The sequence below is a fragment of the Hyla sarda genome, unplaced genomic scaffold (genome assembly GCF_029499605.1).
Source record: "Hyla sarda isolate aHylSar1 unplaced genomic scaffold, aHylSar1.hap1 scaffold_638, whole genome shotgun sequence".
In the NCBI taxonomy this organism is placed as follows: Eukaryota; Metazoa; Chordata; class Amphibia; order Anura; family Hylidae; genus Hyla; species Hyla sarda.
In genome coordinates, this window is record NW_026610653.1 from 62,892 (window position 1) to 84,835 (window position 21,944).

Genomic DNA, 21,944 nt, shown 5'->3' on the forward strand with positions numbered 1-21,944 from the left:
GATGGTCTGGTGGTCGACGGTCACATCATTGATTTTATTCAAAAAATCTGAGGTATCCCTAATGTATGATTGGGCATTGGTGGCATAAGTACGTAGTAATCTATCTAAAAAGATAGAGATATGTGATGTCACCGATTCCCGGCCTGACACAATAGGCCTGCCTGGAGGTCTTTCACGATTTTTGTGTATTTTTGGTAATAAATATAGCATTGGTGTAACCGGGTAATCAACTATTAAGTATTTGCGTAGACTGTCATCGACCAGACCATCCTCAAAGCCACACTCCACCAACTGGGTAATACGAGTAATGATTTCTTTCTTAGGGTCTTTAGAAAGTGGCCAGTACACATTCACATCATTAAGCTGTCTTTCAGCTTCTTGTATATATTGGAGCTTGTCCATGACCACTATAGATCCGCCTTTATCAGCCGGTTTTATGACTAGGCGGTGGTCATGGACAAGCTCCCTCACAGCATCAAGTTCTTCCTGTCTCATATTTGGATGTTTAAGACGCTTATTCTGAGTACTCAATTTTTTAAGATCACGTTTAACACATTCTTCATATGTACTGATGGCATGAGATTCTAAAGGGGGTTGAAATTCACTGGGAACCCGTAAATTAAAGTCCTTCAGTGACATCATGGAGGAATCACCAATGTTGTCCTCACCCATGCGGTCACTGTCAACTGAAATTTTAGGGGCCTGCAAGGAAAACCACAACTTGAGTTTCAATTTGCGAATAAATTGGGTAACGTCTAGCTCAAGTTCAAACCAGTCTACATACATACTGGGACAAAAGCTTAAACCTTTCGATAAGACCTGTATTTGTGTATCAGTCAAGACAACAGAAGATATATTTACCACGGCATTGCTTTTCAGGCTCTCTTTTTCTTGTGACGGTTGTTGAAATTGTTGGGGTTGCTCTTGGCAACCGCTGTACTCCTGTTCTGATTCTGGTTCTGATTTCTTGTTTTTACTCCCTCGGTGATGTTTACGTCCTCCCCGCCTTTGTTGTCTGGAGATTGTCCTTGGATATCTAAAAAAGGCTCTCTTTGTTCATCCCGTGAGGAGGGATCTGGTACCTGTGTATTAGAAATTCCTTGTTCCGTAAATATGTCCTTGGTTCTCCTATTCCGTCTGAAAGAAAATGGTGTATTGGTCCACAAATAGACTCTAGATAGAGAATAGTCCTGAGTGTCTCTAGACCACTTGCCTAAGTGCAGTAATGGTCCTACATACACTACTGGATTGATGACTTTGGAATATTGAGAATAGCGACATACTGACATGGCGCTGCGCTAGCGCTTGACACTATGGGCAGTATGTGATACTCTTTCCCTTTACCAAGATGGCGCACATGACTTCTTTTTACAAGTACGCATGTCAACACTGCACAGAATGCGATTGGGTGCACGCGATCAGCGCAGTCTGCCTCTGATTGGCAGTTCTGCTCTGACCTGCGCAGTCACTTTTTTGCCCCGCTCATTCAACGTGTTATAGTCCGCGATATGCTCTGTTGGGTAAGTGCTTATGATAACTCTGTACATTATGTATATATTTAAATAACGTAGATCTCAAGTATCCGCCCACATCCACCTGCACTGGGAGGAATCACTGATGAGGAATTATCGTCACCATCACTGGATCACTAATGTATGACGCTTTGTTGTATACTATGTCATGCCCTATACTCACACTTATGTTAACAATTGTTGTAATTACTGAATGTATTTAAACTGCACTGAGGGGTCACTTAGTTGAGCTTGAGAAAGGCGACGAGGAGGTCGCAGAAACGTTGCTCTGTATGCACTGATGCAATAAAACCACATACTTTTTTGCACCGTATACCTTGTGTGCTGCTGCCTCTTTGGATTTATTTATTGGGATCCCGAACCAAGGCTCCTACACAGCGTGCACCAGCTACCTGAAGCACTATCTGGTTGTGCTGCTCTCCTGGGATATTTGTATTGACGGTCATGGAGCGTGCACCCTTATCCTCAACTTCCAATGCTGGTATCGAATCAACCAATCTACCATTAAGAAATGTGAGTACTCAGCAAAACACCAGTGTATTTAAATACACGGAAAGCGATGTATGCAGAATACTGGGGAGTGCAGAGGGAGAGGCGTCTTTTTTATATATACCTTCCATCACTGATCTACAGCGTAGCTATGAGGCTGAAACAAAGAAATCTATGACGTTGCAACTGCATTATACCACTCTAAGGGAATATTATAAAGCTGCACGTGTCCCAAGAGGCATGAGGGTGCAACCAAAGGACTGTGCTTATGCAATGGACATTGAATATAGAAATCGCTTTGAGAGCATAACCAACCAATATTGTCTGGAACTAGTGTTATTACAACTAGAATTTTTACAAAAGGATCTTGAGATGACTAAGATTAAGGTCTCTGAGCTAGAAGCATCACTAAAACAGCATCTAACCAATGAAGAATCTATTGCTTTTTTTGACAAACAGGACAACTTTCTAAGCAAAATGCGATCCGGCTTGGAGGAGACTAAGAGACACAAGTGGTCTAGAGACACTCAGGACTATTCTCTATCTAGAGTCTATTTGTGGACCAATACACCATTTTCTTTCAGACGGAATAGGAGAACCAAGGACATATTTACGGAACAAGGAATTTCTAATACACAGGTACCAGATCCCTCCTCACGGGATGAACAAAGAGAGCCTTTTTTAGATATCCAAGGACAATCTCCAGACAACAAAGGCGGGGAGGACGTAAACATCACCGAGGGAGTAAAAACAAGAAATCAGAACCAGAATCAGAACAGGAGTACAGCGGTTGCCAAGAGCAACCCCAACAATTTCAACAACCGTCACAAGAAAAAGAGAGCCTGAAAAGCAATGCCGTGGTAAATATATCTTCTGTTGTCTTGACTGATACACAAATACAGGTCTTATCGAAAGGTTTAAGCTTTTGTCCCAGTATGTATGTAGACTGGTTTGAACTTGAGCTAGACGTTACCCAATTTATTCGCAAATTGAAACTCAAGTTGTGGTTTTCCTTGCAGGCCCCTAAAATTTCAGTTGACAGTGACCGCATGGGTGAGGACAACATTGGTGATTCCTCCATGATGTCACTGAAGGACTTTAATTTACGGGTTCCCAGTGAATTTCAACCCCCTTTAGAATCTCATGCCATCAGTACATATGAAGAATGTGTTAAACGTGATCTTAAAAAATTGAGTACTCAGAATAAGCGTCTTAAACATCCAAATATGAGACAGGAAGAACTTGATGCTGTGAGGGAGCTTGTCCATGACCACCGCCTAGTCATAAAACCGGCTGATAAAGGCGGATCTATAGTGGTCATGGACAAGCTCCAATATATACAAGAAGCTGAAAGACAGCTTAATGATGTGAATGTGTACTGGCCACTTTCTAAAGACCCTAAGAAAGAAATCATTACTCGTATTACCCAGTTGGTGGAGTGTGGCTTTGAGGATGGTCTGGTCGATGACAGTCTACGCAAATACTTAATAGTTGATTACCCGGTTACACCAATGCTATATTTATTACCAAAAATACACAAAAATCGTGAAAGACCTCCAGGCAGGCCTATTGTGTCAGGCCGGGAATCGGTGACATCACATATCTCTATCTTTTTAGATAGATTACTACGTACTTATGCCACCAATGCCCAATCATACATTAGGGATACCTCAGATTTTTTGAATAAAATCAATGATGTGACCGTCGACCACCAGACCATCCTGGCCACCTTAGATGTCACAAGCTTGTACACCTCCATCAGTCATGATGGGGGTGTTCATGCAGTGGAAAATGCACTTATTTTGTCAGATTGTCCGCCACACAAAATTGACTTCATTGTCTCATTACTGAAGGTAGTACTTGAATGTAATTACTTCATATTTAATGACACTTATTACATGCAAAAGAGGGGGACAGCAATGGGCAGTAACGTGGCGCCCACATATGCGAACATCTATGTGGCCCACCTTGAGGAGGATTACATCTATGTATCGCCCCACTTCAGCCAAGTGCTGAAGTGGTGGCGCTACATAGATGATATCTTTTTACTTTGGACCGGTACTGCAGAGGATTTGTTGATATTTTACAACTTTCTCAATAATATACATGTTGACATTAAATTTACCTTGACCCATTCAATGACCTCTGTAAATTTCTTGGACGTGACAGTGAGCAAGAATGGTGATAAACTGACGACAGACATGTATTATAAACCCACGGACAGTAACACATTACTGAGGTTCGATAGCGGGCATCCAAGAGCCATGATAAGGTCCCTTCCTTTCAGCCAGATGCTCCGGGCTGAGAGAATTACGGACGATGACTTGAAGCTAGAGAAAGCACTCTCTAAAATGACTAACGATTTTCTAGAAAGACGGTATCCTAAAAAACTGATTCAGGAACAACGTACTCGCATTATTAACCTAAGACAACAAAAACGAAACGGACAAACTGACAGCACAATTTCAAGAAATGTGGACAGTAGAATTCCATTTATTTCCACATATAGTGACTGCTCATATCAAATTTCATCAATTGTACGTAAATATTGGTATCTGGTGAGGGAGGGACACTCCCAGGTGAAAGAGTTTCAGGAACCCCCCTTAATGTCCTTCCGCAGGGCTCCTAACCTAAAGGACAAAATTGTCAGAACAGACATATCTGAAAAACCAAAGACACAACAAAAATACTTGACGGTTAGTAATAAGGGATGCTTTCCATGTCGCAGCTGCGTCAACTGCAGCTACATGCAGAAAGGCACTAAATTTGTGCACCCACAGACGAAACAAGAACACGTGATTAAATTTTATTTGACGTGCAATTCTGACTTTGTCATCTACCTATTGTGGTGCCCTTGTCAGAAACTCTATGTTGGTGAGACGAGTCTGGATCTTCGGACTCGTCTGAACCAACATCGCTACACTATCAGAAAAAAACGACTTGACTTGCCAGTCTCTAAACATTTTGCTGAAGCCAACCACCAGGAACGTGAATTAAAATTTATGGTCATTGACCATATTCCACCCCCGAAACGGGGTGGGGACCGTATAACTATGCTAAAAAAATGTGAACTTCGATGGATATTCAGGTTGAATACGATGAGACCACATGGTCTTAATGCAGAATTTAAAACCACTTCTAAAATGAGTCAAAGATAGCCCTCCAATGTAGCCCCTAAAGTTTTGTATATATTACTCTCTGTGTACTGTATGTGAACAGACCCTTCTAATATTTTTTTCTCTTTCTGTTTAATTTTCAGATGTATGGAAATACAATATGTACAGCCACCAACAGAGCATTATCTTTTTGGATTTTTAAAAAAACATGTTGTTGTTTTTTTTCAAGACTCTCCGCTCCTTCTATAATATATTTACTACCCTAAAAAATGTTCATTACGTTTAAGCATCCATACATCCAGCTCTGCAGGACGGTTTATCTGCAATACTGAAAACAAATACTATATAGAGGTATCCACATTGTTCTGGGGGTTGCAGGATACTATGTCACGGCCGGGAATATCGGGTAGCGTCAGGTGCAGCATCAGTGGTTGTCCAGCCGGTGTTAGTCTGCTCCCCATCGCATACTTGCATGACATATGTGTAAACATGGGTCAATTTGCATGTATACACCCGTAACCCCATATATGGCCGTAAGGTATGAGCCATGCCAGCTCTACCTGCTTTATGCCCCATGCAAACAGAACACGGGAATGCCCATTAGTGTTTGCCTAAGTGCAGTAATGGTCCTACATACACTACTGGATTGATGACTTTGGAATATTGAGAATAGCGACATACTGACATGGCGCTGCGCTAGCGCTTGACACTATGGGCAGTATGTGATACTCTTTCCCTTTACCAAGATGGCGCACATGACTTCTTTTTACAAGTACGCATGTCAACACTGCACAGAATGCGATTGGGTGCACGCGATCAGCGCAGTCTGCCTCTGATTGGCAGTTCTGCTCTGACCTGCGCAGTCACTTTTTTGCCCCGCTCATTCAACGTGTTATAGTCCGCGATATGCTCTGTTGGGTAAGTGCTTATGATAACTCTGTACATTATGTATATATTTAAATAACGTAGATCTCAAGTATCCGCCCACATCCACCTGCACTGGGAGGAATCACTGATGAGGAATTATCGTCACCATCACTGGATCACTAATGTATGACGCTTTGTTGTATACTATGTCATGCCCTATACTCACACTTATGTTAACAATTGTTGTAATTACTGAATGTATTTAAACTGCACTGAGGGGTCACTTAGTTGAGCTTGAGAAAGGCGACGAGGAGGTCGCAGAAACGTTGCTCTGTATGCACTGATGCAATAAAACCACATACTTTTTTGCACCGTATACCTTGTGTGCTGCTGCCTCTTTGGATTTATTTATTGGGATCCCGAACCAAGGCTCCTACACAGCGTGCACCAGCTACCTGAAGCACTATCTGGTTGTGCTGCTCTCCTGGGATATTAGTAATATTATTAGACATCACTCATCATCTCAATGATATATCTAGTAATATTATTAGACATCACTCATCTCAATGACATATCTAGTAATATTATTAGACATCACTCATCATCTCAATGACATATCTAGTAATATTATTAGACATCACTCATCTCAATGACATATCTAGTAATATTATTAGACATCACTCATCTCAATGATATATCTAGTAATATTATTAGACATCACTCATCATCTCAATGACATATCTAGTAATATTATTAGACATCACTCATCTCAATGACATATCTAGTAATATTATTAGACATCACCCATCTCAATGACTTATCTAGTAATATTATTAGACATCACTCATCATCTCAATGACTTATCTAGTAATATTATTAGACATCACTCATCTCAATGACATATCTAGTAATATTATTAGACATCACCCATCTCAATGACATATCTAGTAATATTATTAGACATCACTCATCTCAATGACATATCTAGTAATATTATTAGACATCACCCATCTCAATGACATATCTAGTAATATTATTAGACATCACTCATCTCAATGACATATCTAGTAATATTATTAGACATCACTCATCATCTCAATGATATATCTAGTAATATTATTAGACATCACCCATCTCAATGATATATCTAGTAATATTATTAGACATCACTCATCTCAATGATATATCTAGTAATATTATTAGACATCACTCATCATCTCAATGACATATCTAGTAATATTATTAGACATCACTCATCTCAATGATATATCTAGTAATATTATTAGACATCACCCATCTCAATGATATATCTAGTAATATTATTAGACATCACTCATCTCAATGATATATCTAGTAATATTATTAGACATCACTCATCATCTCAATGACATATCTAGTAATATTATTAGACATCACTCATCTCAATGACATATCTAGTAATATTATTAGACATCACTCATCATCTCAATGATATATCTAGTAATATTATTAGACATCACTCATCTCAATGATATATCTAGTAATATTATTAGACATCACTCAGCAGCTTCTTTACACTTTAAAACTGTTCATGGTGGAAACCCCAATGGTTTCCATATTTATGCGATAGAGCGCGTTCACACAGGACCTCGCGGCGGTTGCATGTGGCGAAAATTACTTGAACGTGTAGCATATTGGCAATTTACCCTGGGTACTAGTGCCCCTAAAGGGTTAAATCTCAAGAGAATTGCGATTTCATTCCTAATACCGCATTGCAGCCTCTACGTTTGAAGATGCAGTTTTTCTATGGATATATTATTTATATGTATAAAGCCTCATTATATGACTTTATGCTCCTGCTTTTCTACATTTGTCCGAACCCTCCATGTTTATATCGCTCTTCAGTTTACTGTTTTAGCTATTTTTTGTACTTTTTACTTGCATTTTATATTTTGTATTGTATCAGTATTCTCCCCCCTGCACCGGTGTCCGCGGACTTAAATACCGGACAAGTAGTGGGCAGGTCACTTGCTGCCAATCAAAATTCCTTTAACTGACACCTGTGCAGACGGCTGACATCACTGATGAAGGGCGCATGCGCCTGAAACGCGTCTGATCTGATCTGCTGGTTGTTTGTACCGTTTTTACCGTGAGATAATAAAATCTGGATTTTCTACTGACCCACGCTGGATTGCTGTTCTTGCGTTAGGCCTATAACATTCTCTAATTGGCCCCAACATATCCCCAACTTGGCCCCAACACATCCCCGACATATCCCCAACACATCCCCCCGACACGTCCCCAACATATCCCCCAACATATCCTCCAACATATCCCCCAACACATCCCCCAACACATCCTCCAACACATCCCCCAACACATCCCCCAACACATCCCCCAACACATCCCCCAACACATCCCCCAACACATCCTCCAACCTCTTGTTTGAATAGTTATTGTGTAATGTTCTGTCTGATACTTGTCTTTGTTTGTTCCCATAATTGTAAGTGCTGCGGAATCTGTAGGTGCTATATAAATAAATATACTGTGCCCCCCAAATATACCATATACTGTGCCCCCCAAATATACCATATACTGTGCCCCCCAAATATACCATATACTATGCCCCCCAAATATACCATATACTGTGCCCCCCAAACACTGTACACCCCCCAAATATACCATATACTGTGCCCCCCAAACACTGTACACCCCCCAAATATACCATATACTGTGCCCCCCAAATATACCATATACTGTGCCCCCCAAATATACCATATACTGTGCCCCCCAAATATACCATATACTATGCCCCCCAAATATACCATATACTGTGCCCCCCCAAACACTGTACACCCCCCAAATATACCATATACTGTGCCCCCCAAACACTGTACACCCCCCAAATATACCATATACTGTGCCCCCCAAATATACCATATACTATGCCCCCCAAATATACCATATACTGTGCCCCCCCAAACACTGTACACCCCCCAAATATACCATATACTGTACCCCCCAAACACTGTACACCCCCCAAATATACCATATACTGTGCCCCCCAAACACTGTACACCCCCCAAATATACCATATACTGTGCCCCCCAAACACTGTACACCCCCCAAATATACCATATACTGTGCCCCCCAAACACACTGCACCCCCCCCAAATATACCATACACTGTGCCCCCCCAAGCACTGTACACCCCCCAAATATACCATACACTGTACACCCCAAGCACTGTACACCCCCCAAATATACCATACACTGTACCCCCCAAGCACTGTACACCCCCTAAATATACCATATACTGTGCCCCCCAAACACACTGTACACCCCCAAATATACCATATACTGTGCCCCCCAAACACACTGTACACCCCCAAATATACCATATACTGTACCCCCCAAACACACTGTACACCCCCAAATATACCATATACTGTGCCCCCCAAACACAATGTACACCCCCTTATATACCATATACTGTGCCCCCCAAACACTGTACACCCCCCAAATATACCATATACTGTGCCCCCCAAACACACTGCACCCCCCCCAAATATACCATACACTGTGCCCCCCCAAGCACTGTACACCCCCCAAATATACCATACACTGTACACCCCAAGCACTGTACACCCCCTAAATATACCATATACTGTGCCCCCCAAACACACTGTACACCCCCAAATATACCATATACTGTGCCCCCCAAACACAATGTACACCCCCTTATATACCATATACTGTACCCCCCAAACACTATACACCCCCCAAATATACCATATACTGTGTCGTCCCCCCCCCAACTATACCATACACTGTGCCCCCCCAACTATACTATATACTGTGCCCCACCCAAATATACTATATACTGTGCAGGACTAAGCTTCGGACCCCTCCCCCCACCCCCACACACACACATACCTCTTTAGCCGCTGTAGAGACGTCTGCCGCTCCAGCTGGGTCGGGGGGTGTCTCTGGAACAAACTGTGGGTGCGGGCGATCAGGGTCTCATACGGGAAGTCGTTGGGGATCGTGGACAGAAGCTGATGGACAGTGGGGAGATCACAGTCACCCTGCAGGACCTCATCCTCCCGCAACAGCACCATCTAAAGGGAGAAACCGGAACAGACGGGTCATGTGATCTGAAGGCTGCACCACTGCAACCAGCAACCCCCCCCACATACACAATGAAATGGAGGAAAGAATAACACAAGCATATATTACACCCGATATATACCGTCCTATACACTCACACCCCCCCATACATACCGTCCTATACACACACACCCCCCATACATACCGTCCTATACACATACACCCCACACACATATTATATATATATATATATATATATATATATATACACACACACACACACACACACCCTAAATATACAGATACACCCCATATATATATCCTAATATACACATACACCCCCCCATTAATACCGTCCTATACACATACACCCCCCCATTAATACCGTCCTATACACATACACCCCCCCCATTAATACCATCCTATACACATACACCCCACATACATACCGTCCTATACACATACACCCCACACACATATTATATATATATATATATATATATATATATATATATATATATATATATATATATATATATATATATACACATATATATACACACACACACACACACACCCTAAATATACAGATACACCCCATATATATATCCTAATATACAGATACACCCCATATATATATCCTAATATACAGATACACCCCATATATATATCCTAATATACAGATACCCCCCATTAATACCGTCCTATACACATACACCCCCCCATTAATACCGTATTGTTACTGACACGTGTTCAGAACAATACCGCTTACGTAGCTCTAGTATAAGGGACTTGCCTATCATCCCCGACTCATCCTCACGTGGAAGTCACTGCACCATATTGTTACTGACACGTGTTCAGAACAATACCGCTTACGTAGCTCTAGTATAAGGGACTTGCCTATCATCCCCGACTCATCCTCACGTGGAAGTCACTACACCATATTGTTACTGACACGTGTTCAGAACAATACCGCTTACGTAGTCCAGTATAAGGGACTTGCCTATCATCCCCGACTCATCCTCACCTGGAAGTCACTGCACCATATTGTTACTGACACGTGTTCAGAACAATACCGCTTACGTAGCTCTAGTATAAGGGACTTGCCTATCATCCCCGACTCATCCTCACGTGGAAGTCACTGCACCATATTGTTACTGACACGTGTTCAGAACAATACCGCTTACGTAGTCCAGTATAAGGGACTTGCCTATCATCCCCGACTCATCCTCACCTGGAAGTCACTGCACCATATTGTTACTGACACGTGTTCAGAACAATACCGCTTACGTAGCTCTAGTATAAGGGACTTGCCTATCATCCCCGACTCATCCTCACGTGGAAGTCACTGCACCATATTGTTACTGACACGTGTTCAGAACAATACCGCTTACGTAGTCCAGTATAAGGGACTTGCCTATCATCCCCGACTCATCCTCACGTGGAAGTCACTACACCATATTGTTACTGACACGTGTTCAGAACAATACCGCTTACGTAGTCCAGTATAAGGGACTTGCCTATCATCCCCGACTCATCCTCACCTGGAAGTCACTGCACCATATTGTTACTGACACGTGTTCAGAACAATACCACGTACGTAGCTCTAGTACAAGAAGTTAAAAACACACACATTATATTATATTAATATATATATATATATATATATATATATATATATATATATATATATATATATATATATATATATATATATATATATATATATATTACAAATTTAACCCCTTAAGGACCAAGGGCGTACAGGTACGCCCTTGGACCTGCTCTCCTGATATGACGCGGGGTTACACAGTAACCCCGCGTCATATCACGGCGGGCCCGGCGTCATAGTGAAGCCGGGACCCGCCTCTAATAGCGCGCAGCACCGATCGCGGCACCGCGCGCTATTAACCCTTTAGCCGCGCGCTCAGAGCTGAGCTGCGTGGCTAAAAGTGAAACCGAAAGTGGCCGGCTAGCTCAGTCGGGCTGTTCGGGATAGCCGCGGCTAATCGCGCCATCCCGAACAGCTGACAGGACAGCGGGAGGGCCCCTACCTGCCTCCTCGCTGTCCGATCGCCGAATGACTGCTCAGTGCCTGAGATCCAGGCATGAGCAGTCATGCGGCAGAATCGTTGATCACTGGTTTCTTATGAGAAACCAGTGATCAGCATAGAAGATCAGTGTGTGCAGTGTTATAGGTCCCTATGGGATAACAATGATCAGTATAAGAGATCAGTGTGTGCAGTGTTATAGGTCCCTATGGGACCTATAACACTGCAAAAAAAAAGTGAAAAAAAAAAGTGAATAAAGATCATTTAACTCCTCCCCTATTAAAAGTTTGAATCACCCCCCTTTTCCAATAAAAAAAAAAACAGTGTAAATAAAAAGAAAAATGAACATATATGGTATCACCGCGTGCGGAAATGTCCGAATTATAAAAATATATCATTAATTAAACCGCTCGGTCAATGGCGTGCGCGCAAAAAAATTCCAAAGTCCAAAATAATGCATTTTCGGTCACTTTTTATATCATTTAAAAATGAATAAAAAGCGATCAATAAGTCCTATCAATGCAAAAATGGTACCGTTAAAAACTTCAGATCACGGCGCAAAAAATGAGCCCTCATACCGCCCCATACACGGAAAAATAAAAAAGTTATAGGGGTCAGAAGATGACAATTTTAAACGTATTAATTTTCCTGCATGTAGTTATGATTTTTTCCAGAAGTCCGAAAAAATCAAACCTATATAAGTAGGGGATCATTGTAATCGTATGGACCTACAGAATAAAGAGAAGGTGTCATTTTTACCGGAAAATGTACTACGTAGAAACGGAAGCCCCCAAAAAAGTTACAAAACTGCGTTTTTTTTTTTTCAATTTTGTCGCACAATGATTTTTTTTTCCGTTTCACCGTAGATTTTTGGGCAAAATGACTGACGTCATTACAAAGTAGAATTGGTGGCGCAAAAAATAAGCAGCATATGGATTTTTAGGTGCAAAATTGAAAGAGTTATGATTTTTTAAAGGCAAGGAGCAAAAAACGAAAATGCAAAAAAACGGAAAAACCCCAGATCCTTAAGGGGTTAATTTAAAAAAAAAATTATATATATTTTAAAAAGGAAACTATATAGGGCTATATAGGGACAGCTATATATTCTCTTTCGACACTCTTCAAAGGCAAACGTTTGCCATACTAAGAACATATATGAGAGCATGTAATCTCAGGTCACTCACACGGTAGCTTTTACTCCATTGTTACATGCGTTTTCTTTGCAATTAACATTTTGTACGATTTATGAATACGTTATAACTGTAATTTTCAGTCCTTTTCTTTCAGGGCATAGTTCTTGGTGACATTGCTTTAGAGTTTCTGTTATGCACCATATCACCGTAGTTGTCATCAGGTATCAGCACATTTATCAATGTTCACCGCAGTCGATCAATATCTATCATTCCATCAGCAGCATTATTATTTCTCATCACGTCAAACACTCATCCACTTGGTTTTCACGTCACAGGGTTACTGATACGCTTCAGAGCAATAACACATACTTATTGGCGGTATAAGTTATTAAAACTTTCACCACCTATCGTTGCTGATACGATTTCAGAGCAATGGGTCACAGGTCACACACAAGCAGTGGCATAACCCTCATGACCGATCACGTATTCCAGGTGGGATCTACTGATTCACCCATCGGTGCCGATACGATTTCAGAGCAATGGGTCACAGGTCACACACAAGCAGTGGCATACCCCTCATGACCTGTCACGTATTCCAGGTGGGATCTACTGATTCACCCATCGTTGCTGATATGATTTCAGAGCAATGGGTCACAGGTCACACACAAGCAGTGGCATACCCCTCATGACCTGTCACGTATTCCAGGTGGGATCTACTGATTCACCCATCGGTGCCGATACGATTTCAGAGCAATGGGTCACAGGTCACACACAAGCAGTGGCATACCCCTCATGACCTGTCACGTATTCCAGGTGGGATGTACTGATTCACCCATCGGTGCTGATACGATTTCAGAGCAATGGGTCACAGGTCACACACAAGCAGTGGCATAACCCTCATCAGGGGTGTGGAAATTTAAAAAAAAACTACTTGTCCAAGGGACTAAAGCGGAACACAATCTACTTGTCCCTCAAGAAAATCCACTTGTCCTGGTAGATAAAATAATTTCCACCAAAATAGTCTGATCCCCCCCACTAGACCACCAGGGATGGATATAAGATCCTTTAGACAGCGGTGATCTAATGGGTTAATAGGCGATCGCAGCATGCCAGGATATTAGCGGGGGGAGAGCTGTATTTCCTCTTATACCCGAGCCCAGAAAAGTCTAGATATAACTTTTTGATCACCTTATAAAAAATTTCTAATATGAAGTGACCAAAAATTAGCAATTCTGGACAATTATTTACATTTCCACCGTTCCCCGTGCGGTTTAATTAACATCATATTTTAATAGTCTGGACATTTCCACATGTAGCGATATCACTTATGTTTATTTTTGTACATTATTTTTATTTAAAGAAAATTGGGAACTTTTATTAGGAAAGGGGCTTATTCACATGTATACGCACTTTTTACAATATTTTAATCACTATTTTTCAGTCTCAATAGGGACTTATGTGTTACTGGGGGGGGGGGGGCTTCTGCTTCTCCTGTTTATATGGTGCATTCTGTGTCAGAAAATGCTGGAAGTTGCATTTAGTTAGTAGATAACTACAACTCCCAGCATGCCCTGATACAGCCTATGGTGGTGTGGGTGTTGCAGCATGTTGCACTGTATAGTAGGACAGTTAAGGTTATTGTGTAACATGCTGGGAGTTGTAGTTTTGGTTTGTGTCAGCTGCAGAGCCATAGGATGTGTCAAGGAATACTGGGAATTACAGTTAGTAACTACAACTCCCAGCATGCCCTGATACAGCCTATGGCTCTGCAGCTGACCCGAACCAAAACTACAACTCCCAGCATGTTACACTTTATAGTTCTACAGTTTAGGTTATGGTCCAACATGCTGGGAGTTGTAGTTTTGGTTCGGGCGTGTTTGTTTGCATCTGTGGGGCTCTTGGTCGTCGGGTGAGTATGAAGGGGGGGGGGGATTCTGGGGGTGCAAGTTAGTGCGGGGGCCACTAAAAATAAATAAAATTAGATGGCACAACTGCCCTAATGCCCGACGTGACAGTCCGCTCCTATACAAAACATTCATGCATACACATCATACATACACCAGCCACTGCCCCATATCATACATACACACACACCCCCGCCACTGCCCCCATATACATACATCAGCCACTGCCCCCATATCATACATACACACACACCCCCGCCACTGCCCCCATATACATACATCAGCCACTGCCCCCATATCATACATACACACATACACACACCCCCGCCACTGCCCCCATATACATACATCAGCCACTGCCCCCATATCATACATACACACACACACACACCCGCCACTGCCCCCATATCATACACACACACCCCCGCCACTGCCCCCATATACATACATCAGCCACTGCCCCCATATCATACATACACACACACCCCCGCCACTGCCCCCATATACATACATCAGCCACTGCCCCCATATCATACATACACACATACACACACCCCCGCCACTGCCCCCATATACATACATCAGCCACTGCCCCCATATCATACATACACACACACCCCCGCCACTGCCCCCATATACATACATCAGCCACTGCCCCCATATCATACATACACACATACACACCCCCGCCACTGCCCCCATATCATACACACACACCCCCGCCACTGCCCCCATATACATACATCAGCCACTGCCCCCATATCATACATACACACACACCCCCGCCACTGCCCCCATATACATACATCAGCCACTGCCCCCATATCATACATACACACACACCCGCCACTGCCCCCATATACATACATCAGCCACTGCCCCCATATCATACATACACACATACACGCCACTGCCCCCATATACATACATCAGCCACTGCCCCCATATCATATATACACACACACACACCCCCGCCACTGCCCCCATATACATACATCAGCCACTGCCCCCATATCATACACACACACACACCTGCCACTGCCCCCCCCCATCATACATTACATACACACATACACTCACACCATACATATACCTGCCGCTGCCCCACCCCACATCATACATCACATACATACACACACATCACACAGACATTATACACACATACACTCACACCATACATATCCACCAGTGTTTCCCAACCAGGGTGCCTCCAGCTGTTGCAAAACTACAACTCCCAGCATGCCCAGAGCATGCTGGGAGTTGTAGTTTTGCAACAGCTGGAGGCACCCTGGTTGGGAAACATTGATATACACCATACATATGCACACATCATACATACACCTGCCGCTGCCCCCCCCCCCCCCATCATACATTACATACACATCACACATACACTCACACCATACATATACAACCTCCCTTCCTGCCGCCGCCTGTATTCTCGGTCTCCTCACCTGAGCCGCCATGAGTGGACATCAGAGCTGTAGTCCCGGCCGGTGTGAGGTGACATTTCCGTCCTCCCCCTCCCCCCTCCCCCGCTCTGTGTTGTCCCCGTGCAAACAAGCAACCGCCCCGTGGTGGATTAGGTCCTGTCTAGACAGAGCAGGGGGAGGGGTAGAGCTGTGTGCGGGGGATGGAGCTGTGTGCGGGGGATGGAGCTGTCTACATCCTTTCTCTCCCCCTGCTGTGTCTTCTGAGCTCCGTCCATCCTCCGGGAGGGGAGATAAGGGGGGTCTCTGCAGTCAGCTGGCGGCCGCCGCCCCCTCCATACACTCTGAGTTCCGGTGTGAGGTGTAGACTTCCATCCGCTCCTGCACCTCACACCGACATTAAAGAGAAATAAGGGGGACGTCTGTCTGTCCGGCCCGATACAGGGCTAAATCTATAAACAATTCACCTGCCCCCAGCCCAAAACTACTTGTCCCGGGCGTCGGGCTATAGGATTTCCACATCCCTGCCTCATGACCTGTCACGTATTCCAGGTGGGATGTACTGATTCACCCATCGGTGCTGATACGATTTCAGAGCAATGGGTCACAGGTCACACACAAGCAGTGGCATAACCCTCATGACCGGTCACGTATTCCAGGTGGGATTCCCTAATTCACCCATCGTTGCTGATACGATTTCAGAGCAATGGGTCACAGGTCACACACAAGCAGTGGCATAACTCTCATGACCGGTCACGTATTCCAGGTGGGATGCACTGATTCACCCATCGTTGCTGATACGATTTCAGAGCAATGGGTCACAGGTCACACACAAGCAGTGGCATACCCCTCATGACCTGTCACGTATCCCAGGTGGGATGTACTGATTCACCCATCGTTGCTGATACGATTTCAGAGCAATGGGTCACAGGTCACACACAAGCAGTGGCATACCCCTCATGACCTGTCACGTATCCCAGGTGGGATGTACTGATTCACCCATCGTTGCTGATACGATTTCAGAGCAATGGGTCACAGGTCACACACAAGCAGTGGCATAACCCTCATGACCGGTCACGTATTCCAGGTGGGATGCACTGATTCACCCATCGTTGCTGATACGATTTCAGAGCAATGGGTCACAGGTCACACACAAGCAGTGGCATACCCCTCATGACCGGTCACGTATTCCAGGTGGGATGTACTGATTCACCTATCATTGCTAAGGTAACACACAGTGGGCTAAGACAATGTATAGGCAATGTCCATGATTTTCAAAGACCCAGCAGGGTAGCAACTCACGATTTTGAAGCTCGTTTCAGAAGTATTCAAAAGCTTTTAATTTTCATTATTTCTTACATTACATTTTCTTACAAAGTGGAGCAAAGCTTATAAACGGATCTCCAGCCTCTGGTTAAAAAACTCCTGAAATGCCTATCTGATACCTCTGATTTCTTAAGACACCTTAGTGATATTCCACACAAATATTTCATTAGATGAAGGTATGTCTTGTATACATGCGCTACTGTCCAGTGACTCTTCACTCGACAATAGAAAAATTGCATTCTTGATGGAACTTCTCCATATGGCACTTACATTGAATTACAATGTTTTGACCGTACTTTTTGTTTACAGATTTATGGTGTTTCAATGGGGTCCTCAGTGGCACCGAGTGTTGCTAATGCTTTTATGGCAGACTCTAAACAGCGGTATGCATTTGGAAATTCCATGACCACACCATCCAAGTGGCTTCGCTACGTGGATGAGGTGTTCATCACATGGAAAGGTGATGAACAATCTCTACTAAAGTTTGTCGAAAATCTGAATAGGTGTCGTAAAACTATAACATTTTCTCTAAACTATAATTGTGACAGCCTCAACTTTTTGGATGTAGAGGTTAGACTTACATCTGAGGGGTTTCACACAGCAATGTATGTTCAGCCCACTGATGTCAATAATACTTTGCATAAAAAAAAGTTTCCATGAACCAAACACATTCAAAGAACTGGCCCGTAGTCAATGTATCAAAGCCCGTCGCATTACTGGCTCTGGTCAGGAATATAAAGTCAGCCAAGAGAAATGGATACAGAAATTTGCTGAAAATCTTTGATGCCTGAGGAAGCTGCGCTTGCATCTTACTGAATAAAGCTTTTTACCTGAACCTACCCACCTGAATGGTCTCTGTCCTGGTCAGCGCAATAGAATTCCCTGCCACCCACAAAGTTCACTGGATTGCACAAGTTTACATGGGAAGGCTGCAGACTGACAACAAAGAATCCTCCATCGTTCGATACATGCTAACCGTTGTTGTGTATGTCGGTACACAACGGGTGCGGGTAAGAGACCATCTTGACCCCATTCCTGTCCGGCATTAGCACATGTGATCCTCCACAGGGAGCGCCTCTGCTTTGTGTTTTCAGCAAAATGAAAGAAGCGTTCCAATTGGTTGCTATGGGCAACTTTTCCTCTAGACTGGTTTTGATAAATCTTCCCCAGTAGGTTTTGGAGAGAGTACGGTCGCTAAGCATTTTCGTGAATATAACCATTCTATTACAGCACTTAAATGGTTAGTACTGCAAGAGATTATTACACAGGCAAACGAGAATCTCAATGAAAGACGCTTGTTACAAAGAGAATGTTTTTGGATAGTGAGTTTTTCCACATGGTTTGAACGAGATCTGTGGTTCTAAAGCATTCGTATATGATAGCACCCATGTAAATTTCTCTTTTGAAAATGTTTTCCAAGAGTTTTTTTTTTTTTATTGTTAACTTACCAATGTGAACAGGTGTCTATCGAATATCCCTATAAAATCCTTTCCCTCTCCACACCTGGTACGCATGACAAAACGCTGTCGCCTCCAAGGTGTCGTGCAGATGGAAGATCACAGCTCCTAGTCATCCGGTCATCAGCTTTGCTCCACTTTGCAAGAAGATTTTGAATGAAATAACGAAAATTAAAAGCTTTTGAATACTTCTGAAACGAGCTTCAAAATCGTAAGTTACTACCCTGCTGGGTCTTTGAGAATCAGGGACATTGCCTATACATTGTCTTAGCCCAATGTGTGTTACCTTATCCTGGTTTAAAGGGGGTAGTGGAGCTCCCTCGTGGGATTGTACACGATATTGTGCGAATTCAGGCAGACTGTTACTACGTGCGTTCCACTTATCGTTGCTGAGAGGTCATGAGGGGTATGCCACTGCATGTGTGTGACCCATTGCTCTGAAAGCGTGTCAGCAACATTAGGTGAATCAGTGCATCCCATCTGGAATACGTGACAGGTCATGAGGGGTATGCCACTGCATGTGTGTGACCCATTGCTCTGAAAGCGTGTCAGCAACATTAGGTGAATCAGTGCATCCCATCTGGAATACGTGACAGGTCATGAGGGGTATGCCACTGCATGTGTGTGACCCATTGCTCTGAAAGCGTGTCAGCAACATTAGGTGAATCAGTGCATCCCATCTGGAATACGTGACAGGTTATGAGGGGTATGCCACTGCATGTGTGTGACCCATTGCTCTGTCACGTATTCCAGGTGGGATGCACTGATTCACCTAATGTTGCTGACACGATTTCGGAGCAATGGGTCACACACATGCAGTAGCATACCCCTCATGACCGGTCATGTATTCCAGGTGGGATGCACTGATTCACCTATCGTTGAATGAAAAAAATTATTATATATATATTAGGGGTGTGAATTGCCAATAATTTGGCGATTCGATTCGAATTGCGATACCAGGGTGGCGATTCGATATATCGCAATATATCGCGATACTGTCATGTTGGCGATATATCACGATATATCGCGATATTCCCTATTAAAAGCTTGGGAAAACTTATTCTAGCTGAGAAAGAACAAGGTCCCGCGAGAGTTGTCCTGTGAGTGGTTCTCCTTCCTGTTTGTTCTGAGTCTGTAGTCTCGCGGTAGCAGCCTGCGAGTGGGACAGAGCTGATAACAGGTACACTGCCAACTAGTGGTCAGGAGTTTAAGTGTTATAAAAAAAAAATAAGACAGACAAATAGGACTGTGACTCAGTGAGTGAAATACAGTAAATGTTAATTATAATAATTTATAAAAAAATAGATTCTCAGAATTTTAAAGTCGATTCAGTATCGCGGAACAAAAAATCGCGATAATCGCGCGAATCGATTTTTTCTTACATCCCTAATATAATATATCTCTGCTCGACACTCATTCCAAGCAAACCTTACATGTTTCACTCATACGTTCCTAGCATGGCTGTCTCCACTTCAGTCAGTCCTGTTTTAATCTAATGTCTGACAAGGGAAGTTACTTTACGCAACAATAATTCATACAGAAGATCACAATACGTTATATTTTAATAAATCTTCATTTCTTTTAGGGCATAGCTCTTGGGGACGTTGCTTTTGAGTTTTACTAAAGTCAGTAACAGGTTGTCGGTCAGCATGTCTCATTGATGCTTTGTCGATTCCAGAGACTCCGTCAAGGCTTCGGACAGAGGCAGTGAGGGATTTGTATGACGGCTTTTACACTGGTTTTTTTACTGTTTTGTTGCAGTTTCCTTTATATGTTACTTTTTTGGCGACAAACAGTTGCTCCAAATGGTTTAGAACATTATCACTGATTTGATGGCGTTATTCGTGATTTCAGTTAAAAATCAAGCATTGGTTTGGAATTAGTTATTTGCGACTTTTCAATTTGGCACAAATACCTGCATTAAGGCGCTAATCCACACCAAATGTAAGAAGGACAGAGAAAATAGCTACAAAAATAGAAGGTAGAACATTGGGAAGAGACCGTGAACCATAAAAGAAGCAACCTGATTGGTTGTTGGGGAAAATGCAACACTTTTCCAAGGCAGAGGTCTGGATGAATATCCCCCCTAATGTACAAATTAAAAACAGCGAAAAAGGCCCTGGCTGTGCGCGCTTTACCTCTTTACACCAGACAAAGTCCCAAGGTCAGAATTAACTACCACATAGTCAGAAAGTTCTGCCTGAAATTCTGGGGCAGGAGTCTGCGCCTTTTGTAGGGCTGCATTTGTGCCAAAATTACAAACTTGCTTGCGACAATTGATAATTTTGGCGCAACTACGCACCATTTGATTAAAAAAAAAAAAAAAAAAAAAAAAAAAAAAACACACCATACATAAAATCACACATTGCAACCATTATTGATACATAGCCCCCAGTGTCTCTTCATAGCGCATGTGGACAATTCCTAAAATCATGGGAGGAGTTGCACAGAAGGGGAGTTCCTTTTGTGGCAACAGCTAGGAAGGCCGAGCTATACAAAATGATGGGACAACCTCTTGCTGGCCCCAGTGGGGTTACCGAGCCCGTGGGT

The 21,944-nt window shown here is 43.0% G+C and overlaps 1 protein-coding gene across 2 annotated transcripts in view; it reads right to left on the bottom strand.

The window, feature by feature from the left end:
* LOC130342152 (TBC1 domain family member 20-like) overlaps window positions 1-21,944 on the bottom strand; it is a 70,038-nt gene that overhangs the window by 8,109 nt on the left and 39,985 nt on the right. For both annotated transcript variants that reach the window (XM_056554257.1, XM_056554258.1), the window contains exon 7: window positions 9,920-10,104. In XM_056554257.1, coding sequence (XP_056410232.1) covers window positions 9,920-10,104 — 185 coding nt within the window. The remainder of the gene's footprint in view (window positions 1-9,919; window positions 10,105-21,944) is intronic.